This window comes from Myotis lucifugus, unplaced genomic scaffold, assembly GCF_000147115.1.
Source record: "Myotis lucifugus unplaced genomic scaffold, Myoluc2.0 scaffold_101, whole genome shotgun sequence".
Lineage (NCBI taxonomy): Eukaryota > Metazoa > Chordata > Mammalia > Chiroptera > Vespertilionidae > Myotis > Myotis lucifugus.
In genome coordinates this window covers 1,024,993-1,037,341 of record NW_005871149.1, presented here as the reverse complement: position 1 = coordinate 1,037,341, position 12,349 = coordinate 1,024,993, and the positions used below count along the sequence as shown (strand labels likewise).

General features: G+C 36.2%; 1 protein-coding gene and 1 non-coding gene across 2 annotated transcripts in view; both read right to left on the bottom strand.

Moving 5' to 3' along the window:
* PTPN22 (protein tyrosine phosphatase, non-receptor type 22) overlaps window positions 1-12,349 on the bottom strand; it is a 43,733-nt gene that overhangs the window by 12,205 nt on the left and 19,179 nt on the right. Inside the window, exons 12-15 of the mRNA XM_014458959.2 lie at window positions 4,341-4,417; window positions 3,378-4,192; window positions 1,155-1,238; window positions 901-1,010 (exon numbers count right to left, since the gene is read on the bottom strand). Coding sequence (XP_014314445.1) covers window positions 901-1,010; window positions 1,155-1,238; window positions 3,378-4,192; window positions 4,341-4,417 — 1,086 coding nt within the window. The remainder of the gene's footprint in view (window positions 1-900; window positions 1,011-1,154; window positions 1,239-3,377; window positions 4,193-4,340; window positions 4,418-12,349) is intronic.
* LOC111826779 lies at window positions 7,083-7,246 on the bottom strand. Its single transcript, XR_002830179.1, has one exon. It is a non-coding gene; the product is annotated as a U1 spliceosomal RNA (small nuclear RNA).

The window sequence follows — 12,349 nt, the reverse complement described above, 5'->3', positions numbered from 1 at the left end:
TTGTTAATTGAAACACCATTACTTGTAGAATATTATTAACAATAATAATAACAATTACTAGTAAATTAAAAGTATAATTAAAAAAGTACAGAGTATTTGCCTACCACATTGTGATTGTAGGCATGTTTAAATGTTTTAGTTAATTACTTTTATGATCTCTTAAATTGTAAGAGAGTTGGTTCATATAATATATACAAATGCATAACAGATTGTTGAAAGTGTAGAGTTTTCTTCTAGAGGCAGGGAACATTATTCCAAAAGGTTTAACTCAAATAATATGGACATGTGTCACTCAAAAATTTACTCTCTATAATACGTTATCACAGCTAACACAATACAGTCAACCAAATGACTATTGCAAACAAGCTACCTACTTATGAAACATTTACTTTTGCTTTAAGTATCCTTCAAGAATCAGCTCAAATGTTTCCACTTTCACTGTGTTTTCATTTACCACTTCCGACCTGAAGGGATCTCCCACACTTTCAAGTCTCTTCTCTTTCCTATGGCACTGGTCATATTTGCCTTGTTATAATAAACTAGAGGCCCAATGCATGAAATTCGTGCAAGGGGCTCAGCCCTCACAGCCCCGGCTTCATCCAGAAGGTCATCCGGAATGTCATTCAGCTGTCTGGTCTAATTAGCATATTATGCTTTTATTATTATAAATAGACAACAATACTTGTATACACACCCTATATCTCCACTGCTAGACTATGAGTTTCTTAAGGGCAATAATTGGATCTTATGCATCCTCTAGCACACTGTTTTATAAGTAGTATCTACTTAATATTTATTGGCTGATAGATGTTAAAAATACAAGCAGTAGGACTATAGTCTGTCGAATCCAAATGAGTCAGAAAAAAAGAAGTTATGGACCTTGATTGACCTAAGTCTCACCAAGTCATCAGGTTTGCTGGATTGAGATGTTCCACTCCATTCTAGTGATGTTCCAATTTTTGTCATCCCAGCTGAAGGTAAAGATTGGGGAACATGCAGTGGGACTTCTCCTGGAAGGAAGTAAATATGGTCCAATTCTTAGGAGAGTTATAATTCTTTTAGACAGCAAATGTTACTCAGCAATAGCACGCACAACATTGAAAGGACTTGAGAAGTACTAGTAACGTAGCTTTGTGTTACTGAACGATACTCACCAGCTTCCTCTACCACAATGAAAGATTCAGGTGTCCGCTCAGGAAGTGGAGGGGGGGTTTCATCGTCTATTCTTGGAGAAGTTGCTATCCAAAATGTCAGAAGTAGAATTATAATTTTTAATTAGGAAAATCCAAAGAAAATTCTTACATTTTAACTTGATGGAAATCCCATCAAGTGCCAGTACAATGTTTAAGCTGGTATCTGTTCACTCAAGGAAAAAGCAAAATAAATTCTCTCATCTTAAGTTGCAAACCCAGGAGCTTTATGCTTCTTCAAAATGTATGATTTCTGTTAAAAGCCCAAAAGTATTTTGATTGAGTCACTGAGTATCAGCTAACATAACAAAATACTATATTAACTTAAATTACATAACTCTTCCTTTTGTTTTACATAGAATATACAATACAGCATCATAACAGCATTTTGACATGCCAGAGATTCAGTTACAGACTTGGTGAAATCATAAAGATTGTAGTATCTCTTATTCATTCTACAAGGATGAAGAATATGTATGTCTTTTTGTCTTTTAAAAAACAATGTTGTATTCTGTATTTCTGTAGAAATATTCAGAATTTTTATAGAAAAATGTAATGCTATTATAAGAAACGGCCACCAGATGGCACACATGTAAATGTTCTTACAACCCTTGAAGATAAGGATTTGTCTTTTAACATTGATGTTCAGAGAATTTAACGTATTATAGGTACCTAGAAAAATAAAATTCCTTTAAATTATAAAACAAGATCAAAATATATAAAATAATCTAATCAAAGAAGGAACTAGATCCAGATAAAGTATTTTTGGTAACAAACCTATGTGTCGGCACATCTATTAAGACACTACTATACAATAATGTTATAGAGTAAAAGCTCTTTCTACTTCCTATTCAGGTAAAACATTTTTAATAAATTTCTGATGAATCACCTAAGAGAGTTAAATTTACTCTTTGCTTTTTTTCTCTCACAGCCAACTTATAATCATCTCTAACAGGATATTTACATCTAATATCAAACCACCCAGTAAAACAATATGCATAATATGCAAAAATACTAGTATAGAATTATAAAATAAAGTATGAAAGTAAAGGTGTATTTATGATTAAAATCCCACCCAGAGCCCAGCTGGCGTGTCTCAGTGGTTCATCATCAACCTATGAATCAAAAGGTTCCTGGTCAGGGCACAGGCCTGGGTCCCTGGCTCGAGCCCCAGTGTGGGGCATGCAGGAAGCAACCAATCAAGTATTCTCTCTCATCATTGATGTTTCTATCTCTCTCTCCCTCTCCCTTCCTCTCTGAAATCAATAAAAATAGGTATTTTTAAAAAATCCTACACAGAATATGGAACACATATTCTCACCTACTAAGTTATTATAAAAGGGCAGGAGGAAATCAGGTTCTGTTTTTGCAACTGCCTCAGCAAGAGAATACAATTCTTAGCTATCTGTTCAACTCAGTATAGCCACATGGTTGGGCAGTAAAAACTCTGAGTGACCATGTAGTGCCAAAGATCATATCTTTTCTTAAATTCATTTGGTAGTTGCTTCTGTGTGTTAAGGGGAAATTGTGGACCTTTCATATACATTTCCAGGAATGAGAATTGCCTCCTTTAAAAGCACTCCTGTTGGCTTCATATCAGGGGTGAGGAATGTCTGGCCCATATAAGGCTGGAGAAATCATTTGGTCTGGCCTTCCAAGGCATTAGGGGTGAGTTAATTAAATGTTTCACCAAATATAGCAGGCTAATTTTTAAGTTGATAATTTTGTATGACTGGCAAATGATATTATAAATATCCAAATGGCCCTTGCAGAAAAAAGGTTCCCCACCTATGATGATGGATCATAGATCATATGGATCATGTAATGTTACATGTTTGTTTTTGTTATTTTCAATTGATCACAGCATTAAAACACTCCTGGAATTTATTTCTGAGAAGGAGAAGGAAGCAGAGAAGGACAAGGGGGAGGATGAGAAGAAACCAAATCTTCTGTAGAAACAAAGTGAAATCTAAAATGCCATATAAACAGACTGTGAATCCAACTTGTATGCATATTTGCATAAACCATGGACACAGACAGCCGAGTGGTGAAGGCCTAGGGCAGGGGCAGGGGTAGGGGTGGGCTTGAAGGGGTCCATGGGGTATAAAGGGGAACATATATAGTACTTCCAACAATAAAGATTTTTTAAAAAATAAAATGCCATGTAAGCTTTTAAAAATAACTTACCGACATCTGCTATCTCTTGGTTCAGTGTGGAGGGGAAATTGGTTGGAGGATTCAGTGCTAAAGAATCATCTGGATCATAATAAGAAAATAGGGTTGCAGAGGATGTTGGCAACGAAGAACAAGGTAACACAGTTCTAGCTTGTTCCTCAGGTAAATCGAGAGACATCTTAGAGCCAGCACTTCTTGGAGACAATGGAAAATAAGGACTATCCACTAAAGACATGCGAGAATGTGCATTAAAAGCCCTAGCGTCATGCTGCTTTGTACTGGAGGCATGGCACACTTGGTGCTTTGAGTCACGTGACAGCGAATAATTCAGTTCTGCTGAAGAAACGTGCATCGCTTTTTGAGCCTGCTCAAGACAAGAACTGTTCGGTTGAGATGCCAAACAAGAACACTTTTCCTTCACGCCCAGCTCATTGGTGTCTCTCTGTTGTATCAGTTCAAAGGGAGTTGACTTGGTCCGCGTTATTGGCCCCTTTGTGTTGAAATATCTTCCTGCTGCATTCACAGGTTTAGAATCAGGACCTGCTCCAAGCAGAACAGAGCTCAAGTCCAAACTTTGATACTTCTGAAGAGGCTCCCCAACTATTGGAAATGTCTTTGTCTCCCATTTCATGGTTGTGCCAGCATTTTTGTTACAACCATAATTTAGTTCCAAAAACTCAAAAGAACTATTCTGTTTAGCAGGGTGCAAAGCCAACCCTCCCTTTTCACTTATTTCAGAAGTCCTCGGCTCAAAGGAAGGAGCTTCTGCATTTTTCACCTGAATCCTTTGTTTGCTCTGTCGGTTCATCACTTTTGCTTCTTTCATGCTGCCAAAACCAAGAGGAAGTAATAATGATATCATAACCCCGGAAGGCTTCTTCCATAGCTTTTCCCAGCATCACAATGAGTGATAAGCATGAGATATGCCCCCGAGACACAATTAGACAGCATGTAGATGTGTAAAATTATACTCACCTTTTTGGTAAATCAGGAGAATAAGCGTTTGCTTCCAGACCGGGATTTTGCTCAGGAACTGGATACTTTGCTTGAATCTTTAAGAAAAATAAGGGATTGCTTTTTAAGTGAAGCAATGAAAGTGTGATATTTTATATTCATAAGGCTGAAAGGTTATTTTTCAGAAAATATAAAGACAAAATAATTCATAAAAGAGTTAGATGAATTTCCAAAATATTGAACCCATCAAGAGCATGTTCACAAACTGAGAGCATTTTCACAAACTGAGACCAAAAGGATGAGAATAAAGAATTGTCAGTGTTATAGAAATTAGAAAGGATTTACTTACAGTAATCACCTTTTAAAATGGGGGCGTCTTAAAATGTTCTTGGGAGTAGCTTTATTCCTAAGAACACTCTACCTTCAGAAGTCTCAGCATCTTAACTCTGAATGTTAATAGGTGTTTATTAGGTCCCCATACCTACCTCATATTGTTCTACCTTTTCTTCCTTACAATGCTCCAGACACATTTGGTTTTTGCCATTGCTTAAGCATAGTAAACGTGTTTCCAATTCAAGGCCTTTACACTTTCTGTTCCCTCTGGTTGAAATACACTTGCTCCAGATTTTGCATGGCTGGCTCTTTCTAAGTAATTATTTTCTACTTAAATGTCAGCTGCATAAGGAAACCTTCCCTGACCACGCAACCTACAATCACACTCCCACACACTTGCCCAGCCACTCTCAACCTATATTTTCTTCATAGCAATTATCATATTATGAATTTTGTTACTGAGGCTCATGGAACCCAAGATACCATTGAGTGAAAACTATATCTTGATTTCTGAGATGTTTAAATGTAAAAAAAAAAAAAAAGTCATCAGCAATTGTAAGATTCCACCTGTTATGGGTTTGATTGTGACTTTCAAAAAGATATGTTAAAATTTAACATACCCCTGATATTAACTGACCTTATTTGGAAGTAGGGCCTTTGCAGATATAATTAGTTAAGATGAGGTCATGCTGGGTTAGGGTGGCCCTAACACAATGACTTGTGCCCTTATAAGAAAACAGACTCTCAGAGACACTTAAGGGGAACACCATGTAATGATGGAGACAGAAACTGGAGTAATGTATCTGCAAGCCAACGAACACCAAGAATTGCTGGCAAATGCCAGGAACTAGGAAGAGGCAAGGAAGATTTATTTCCCTAGAGCTCTGAGAGAGAGAGAGCACGGCTCTTGCTGACACCTTGATTTTGAACTTCCTGCCTCCAGAACTGAGAAAATAGACTTGTTGTTTGAGCCCTCCTCCGTCTGTGGTACATGTTACAGCAGGCCTAGTAAACTGAGTCAGAGACTTTACTACTCCACTTCCAATAATGGATAGAACAATGAAACAGAAGATCAATAAGGAAATACAGGGCAGACATGAGCAACGCCATAAACCAATTAGGCCTAATAGACACACATACAATACTCCACCCAACAACATGCACATTCTTCTCAAACATATGTGGAACTTTCTCCAGGATAGACCATATGTTAAGCCACAAAACAAGTCTTACTAAATTTTAAAAGTATCTTTTTAAATCATAGTGAATTGAAGCTAGAAACCAACAACAGAAGAAAAAAAACAACTTAAACATGTGCAAATATGTTGTAAATTAAGCACTCAAACAACAATAATCACACAAAAAGATGCTTAACATCACTAATCATTTGGAAAATGCAAATCAAAACTATGAGATACCACTTCACACTTATTAGGATGGCTATTATCTAAAAAACAAAACAAAACAAAAAAACCCAGAAAATACTAAGTGTTGGCCAAATTGGAACCCTTGTGCATTTCTAATGGGGATGTAAAATTTTGCAGTCACAGTGAAAAACAATATGACAGGACCTTAAAAAATTAAACAAAATTACAATATAATCCAATAATTCCACTTAATGGTATACACCCAAAAATTTAAAGTAGGGTCTTGAACAAATATTTTTTACATCAATTTTATAATAGCTAAAAGTTGGAGACAATCAAGTGTCCATTGAAACAAAATCGGTATGCACACACAATGGAATATTATACAGCCATAAAAAATAAACCTCTGATACATGTTGCAAAATGAATGAACCTTGAAAACATGCTGCATGAAATAAGTCAGATAAAAAAGAATAAGTATGTGACTCCACCTATACAATGTATCTAGAATAGGCAAATTCATAGAGACAAAAAGAAGTTACTAGGTATTGGGGCAGGGGGGTATTGATTTGGATGATGAAAATTTTTTAGAAATAAACAGTGATTGTCATACACATTGTAAGAGTACTTAATGCCACCACATTATACACTTTAAAATGGTAAAATATGAATGAGGAAGTGTCTCCTTCTCTTCTGCTTTCTGGTACAGATTGTATAAAATTGGTGTTAATTATTCATCAAACATTCGGTAGAATTCTCAAGTGAAACTATGTGGACCAGAAAATTTCTTTTGGGGGAGTTTTCAAATGACAAATTCAGTTTCCTTAATCATTATGGGGCTATTCAAATATCTATTTCATATTGAGTGAGTTGTGGTAGTCTGTGTTTTTCAAGGAAATAACCCATTTTGTCTAAGGGGTGAAATTTATATGTGTTGAGCTGCTTATACTACATTCCTTCATTAATTACCCTTCTGATATCTGCAGAGCCTGTAGCAATATCCCCTGTTTCATTCCTAATATTGGTAATTTTCATCTCTGCCCGTTTTTTCTTTCTCTTTTTTTAGGGGAGAGTGAGAACACAGTTCCCCACTACAACAAATTACGCTGTTGAGTTTCCCACATTTGGGGAAATTGCAAGAGTCCGCACATCCGGAGTGCAATGGATAAGCCCCGCCCTGGGAAAACCACCTTCATGATCATGGTATCTCCCCTGCCACATATGTATGCCCCTTCCCCCCCTTTATTAGTATTCCTCGAGGTTTGTAAACTTTATTGATCTTTTCAAGGGACCAGCTCTTTGGTACACTGATTTTTATCTATTGTCATTGATTTTTTTTTTTTTTTTTGCTCTTTTTGTTTTCTAGATTCTCAGAGTGGAAGCTCAGATTACTGATTTGAGACTTTTACTGTTTTCTAATGTATGCATTTAGAGTGCTATAAACTTCCCTGTCAGCACTGTTATAGCTCTGGCCCACAAATTTTGACGTGTATTTTCATTTTTATTCAGTTCAATTCATTAAAAAAGATCTTTCTTGATACTTCCTCTTTGACTCAATGGATTATTGAGAAGAATGTGGCTAATTTCCAATTTTTTGGATCTTTTCCTGTTATCTTCCTGTTATTGGCTTCTAGTTTAATTGTGGTCAGAGAATACATTTTTCATAGTTTCAATTCTTTTAAATTTTTCAGATTGTTGAATGGCCCATGGTATGATTCATCTTGCTATACGTTCCATCAGCACTTGAAAAGAATGTGTATTCATGTGTTATTGGGTGGAGTGTTCTAAAAATATCTATTTGATCTGGTTAGTTGATGGTATTGTTGAGTTCTTGCTGATTTTCTGTCAAGTGTTTCTACCAATTGTTGAGAAAGGGATATTGGAGGTCTCCAACTATAACGGTGGATTTGTCTATTTCTCCTTTCACTTCTATCAGTTTTTGTTTCACATATTTTACATCTCTGTTTGGTCCATATGCACTTAGGATTGCTATGTCTTATTGGTGAATTAACCCTTTTAGTGTTATAAAATGTCCCTCCCTGTCTGTGATAATTTTCTTTGCTCTATTTTATCTGATATTAATACAGGGTACGGCAAAAGTAGGTTTACAGCTGTGAGTGTGTGAAACACAGAGTTTGTTCTTGTACCATTATTTATTAATTATTGTATTATTTTCCATGCAAACAACTGTAAACCTACTTTTGCCCCACCCTGTAGAGCCACTCCTGCTTACCTTTTATTTGTGTTTACATGATATATCTTTTTTTTCCAATCCTTTAAACCAACCTTATATTGGAAGTGTGTATCTTACAGACAGCAAATAGTTGAGTCATGTTTTCAATACACTTTGTCAGTCTACCTGTTAACTGGTGTATTTACACTACTTACATTTAGTGTAGTTATTACTTTTTTTGTTTAAAATATTTTTATTGATTTCAGAGAGGAAGGGAGAGGGGGAGAGAGAGATAGAAATATCAATGACGAGAGAGAATCATTGATAAGCTGCCTCCTGCACGCCCCACACTGGGATCGAGCACACAACCTGGGCATGTGCCCTGACCAGGAATCGAACTGTGACTTCCTGGTTCATAAATCGACATTCAACCACTGAGCAACACCAGCTGGGCTACATTTAGTGTAATTTTGAATGTTCGGGCTTAAGTCTGCCATTTTATTTTATTTTTTCTGTTTGTTCTCTCCATTTCACATTTCTCTTTCCTGCCTTTTTCAGAATTTGATCTTATGTATAGTTTTTTAAAGAAATGTTTTGGTATAGCTTTTGTAGCTGTAGCTCTTGGTATTACATTATATATACATAACTTATCACAGTCTACTTATCATTTTGCTAGTTCAAGTACAGAAACCTTACCTCCCTTGGCATTCTTTTTTTTTCCCCCCTTGGCATTCTTAACTCTTCCCTGCTTATAATGTCATTGTCTTACATATGTTCTCTGATACATTTAAAACCATATCAGATAGTGTTATAATTTTTGCTTCAATCATCAAAAAATTTAGAAAACTTAAAAGAAGGAAAACCTATTATGTTTACCCATGTTTTTGCTTACCATGTTCTTCCTTCTTTCATAATTTCCTTTCTGTTTAAGAAACTTCCTTTGCTATTTTTTTAGCGTAAGTCTACTGGTGACAAATTCTCTTAGTTTTTCTTCATCTGAGAATGTCTTGATTACCCCTTCATTCCTGAAGGATATTTTCACTGGGTGTAGGATTCTGAGTTGAGAATTCTTTTCTTTCAGTACCTGAAAAATATTGTGCTACTTCCTTCAGGCCTCCATGGTTTCTGATGACAAATCCATTGTCATTCTAATTATTTTCCTCCTACAGTTAAGATCGTTTTTTTCTCTGGCTACGTTCTATAATCTTTGTCTTTAGGTTCAGAGGTTTAATTATGATGAATCTTTCAGTACATTTATAGCTTTGCCTTTTTTCTCCTCTGCTTCTCAGATTTCAATGACACAAATGCTAAACTTTTTGTTATAGTTCCTTAGTTCCCTAAGGTTCTGTTTTTTGTTTGTTTTTTAGTCTATTTTATTTCTGTTGTCCAGGTTGGGCAATTTCTATTGTTCTATCTTCCAATTCACTAATTCTTTCTTCTGTACCCTGCATTCTTTTATTGAGCCTATCTACTAAGCTATTTTGTTTCAGTTACTCTATTTTTCAGTTCTAAAATTTAATTTCTTCTTTATATTTTCTGGGTTTTTTTTCTGAGTCTTTATATTTCTTTGCTAAGCCTTTCTATTTATTCAGTTGCTTTTTTGTTTTTGTTTTTCGTCATTTGTTTTAAGCATGTTTGTAATTGCTCATTGAAGCATTTTTATCAAGGCTGCTTTAAAATCCTTGTCAAAATAAAATAATACAACAAGATAATAAAAAATAAAATCTTTGTCAGATAATTCTAACATCTCTGTCAGCTCAGCGTTGCCATCTATTGATCTTTTATTCACTTGGTTTGAGATATGAGGCTCTGGATCTTAGTTTAACCTTCTCTTTTAGCTGTTTCTTTGTTTTTACTCCATTCTGACAGGAGAAGGGGGTGCTGCTAACTTGTTACTACCTGGTGGAATCTACCTCCGCCAGTCTCCTCATTTAATCTGTTGATACTCAAGGGAAGACACCATGGGAGAGGCTCCCATGTCATCTCTGACACTGTGGTAGAACCGGCCTCATTACTGTTGGATGATGGTGACGGTCCTGACTGTCCCTGAGGTCTCCTCTGACCGTACTTCAGCAGGGAGGCATGGCGGTGCCGCGTTTCTGCCAGGTGGAAGCTCAGGCTCCCTGTGTGGTCGCCACTGGCACTGCAGGCAAAACACATTGCAGGCCACTGGGGATGAAAGTCCTAGCTCTCTACTTGACCTTTCTGATGCCACCCCAGAACTTTATTACAATCTAGGCGGGATGGGGTTCTAGGCTCTGCACTCAGCCTTTGCTGGCATGGATGGGGTTGGGGGCCATTTTTTAAATTTGGTGTTGACTAGAGTAGAGTGGTTATTATCTAAAAGTCTTATGCCTTGCCCTAGCCGGTTTGGCTCACTGGATAGAGCGTCGGCCTGTGGACTGAAGGGTTGCAGGTTCGATTCTGGCCAAGGGCACATGCCTGGGTTGCAGGCTTGATCCCCAGTAGGGGGCATGCAGGAGGCAGCCTATCAATGATTCTCTCTCATCATTGATGTTTCTATCCCTCTCCCTTCCTCTCTAAAATCAATAAAAATATATTTCAAAAAAATAAAAAATAAAAAATAAAAGTCTTATGCCTTGCTGGGCCACCCCTTTCCTGGTCCTTTGGCTAGAGAGAATAGGCTCTTGTTAGTCTTCTTTTGTCTGTACTGTTGTCATTTCCAGGTTGTTGGCTTCTTCAATTCCAAGCCTGGAATATATGAGGCAAAGGAAAATCCAAGGAACTCCCCATCATGTCTTTTCTTGGGTCACAAGTCCCTAGCTGGTCTGCCTTCTTATATTTGTTTTACATATAATGTCCAGGGTTTTTTGGTTGCACTTAGTGGGAGGAATAAGGAAAAGTATATCTACTCACTCTTCCCAGAAACAGAAGTTCTCTTGGCGATCTTTAACCAGTTTCTTCAGTGGGAGCTTGAACCATGTACCTATGTTCTAATTTACTGACTAAAGACCCACTCCAAACAACCCAACTGACTGGAGTCACAGCACGGCCACTGGGCTAAATTTGAGTATTGACAATTCCTGAAACCTAAATAAACTATTAACCCACATGCTCTAGCAACACATTATAAAATATTTTTTGTCAGGAAGGGTTTTCCTAAGAGTAGAAGGATGGCTTGATTCTAATAGGTTAAAGGAGAAAATCCATGTGATCATTCCACAAATGCAAACATATGCAATTGAATTGACTGAATTTAACATTCTTTCTGAAAAAGATTCTTAATAAAATAGAAATCAATGAATAAAATATAAATATCTCTAATCAAGTCAGCATCACACTTAGTAGATGCAGGTATGGAGGCAAAATAATAATAATAATTAATAATAATAATAATAATAATAATAATAATCCTGCCCATTAAATTTAGTCATCCATATCACTTCTATTATTTAACCTTGTTCGGGCAGTACTAGCCAATGATATAGTCACAAATAGGATATAAGTAACATTTTCTGGCAATTATACTTTTATTTCCATCATCTTCCATCATGTTGTGTTCCCTTGGAGTTAACATTAAGTATAGGATTGCTTAATTCATTCCCTATTCTCAACAGTTTTTTTGGCTATTTTTCCCTTTCCATGTTTCATAATCAACTGATAAAATTATGATCAGGGTCATCTCTTATATATTTTGTATTCTTAATGCTGTGAAAACAGTAGGTCTTTGGTGAATATTTTCATGTTAAAATCCAAAATGTGATATAAATATTTGACTTAACAACTTTTGAGATAAGATCAAAATAGCACATCCTAGAATACCCAATATTTTTGAATTGGAATTTGGTCAAATCATAATTGCTTTTATACCTAAGGCCTTCAGCTAAAAGTCCTTTGGATATTCTGAAACATTATCAAAACTTGATGAGACACACGCAATAAAAAGGAGGCTAGTGTAACCTGAAAAATTACATCAGTACTCAATTATGGTTTCGCTTTGTAACTGTCACTCTCATTTCTAACTCACCACACAACTGTCGAAAACATGGGAACAGAATATATGCTTGCTCTTTCACACCTATTGTTTCTAAATTTAGCTAGAAATTGTATGCAAGAGGTTAACCAAAAGACAAATTTTCTAAGTTAAAATACTTCAATTATTTGTGTTCTCCACAGAAGATTTGCAGTGCAGCCCA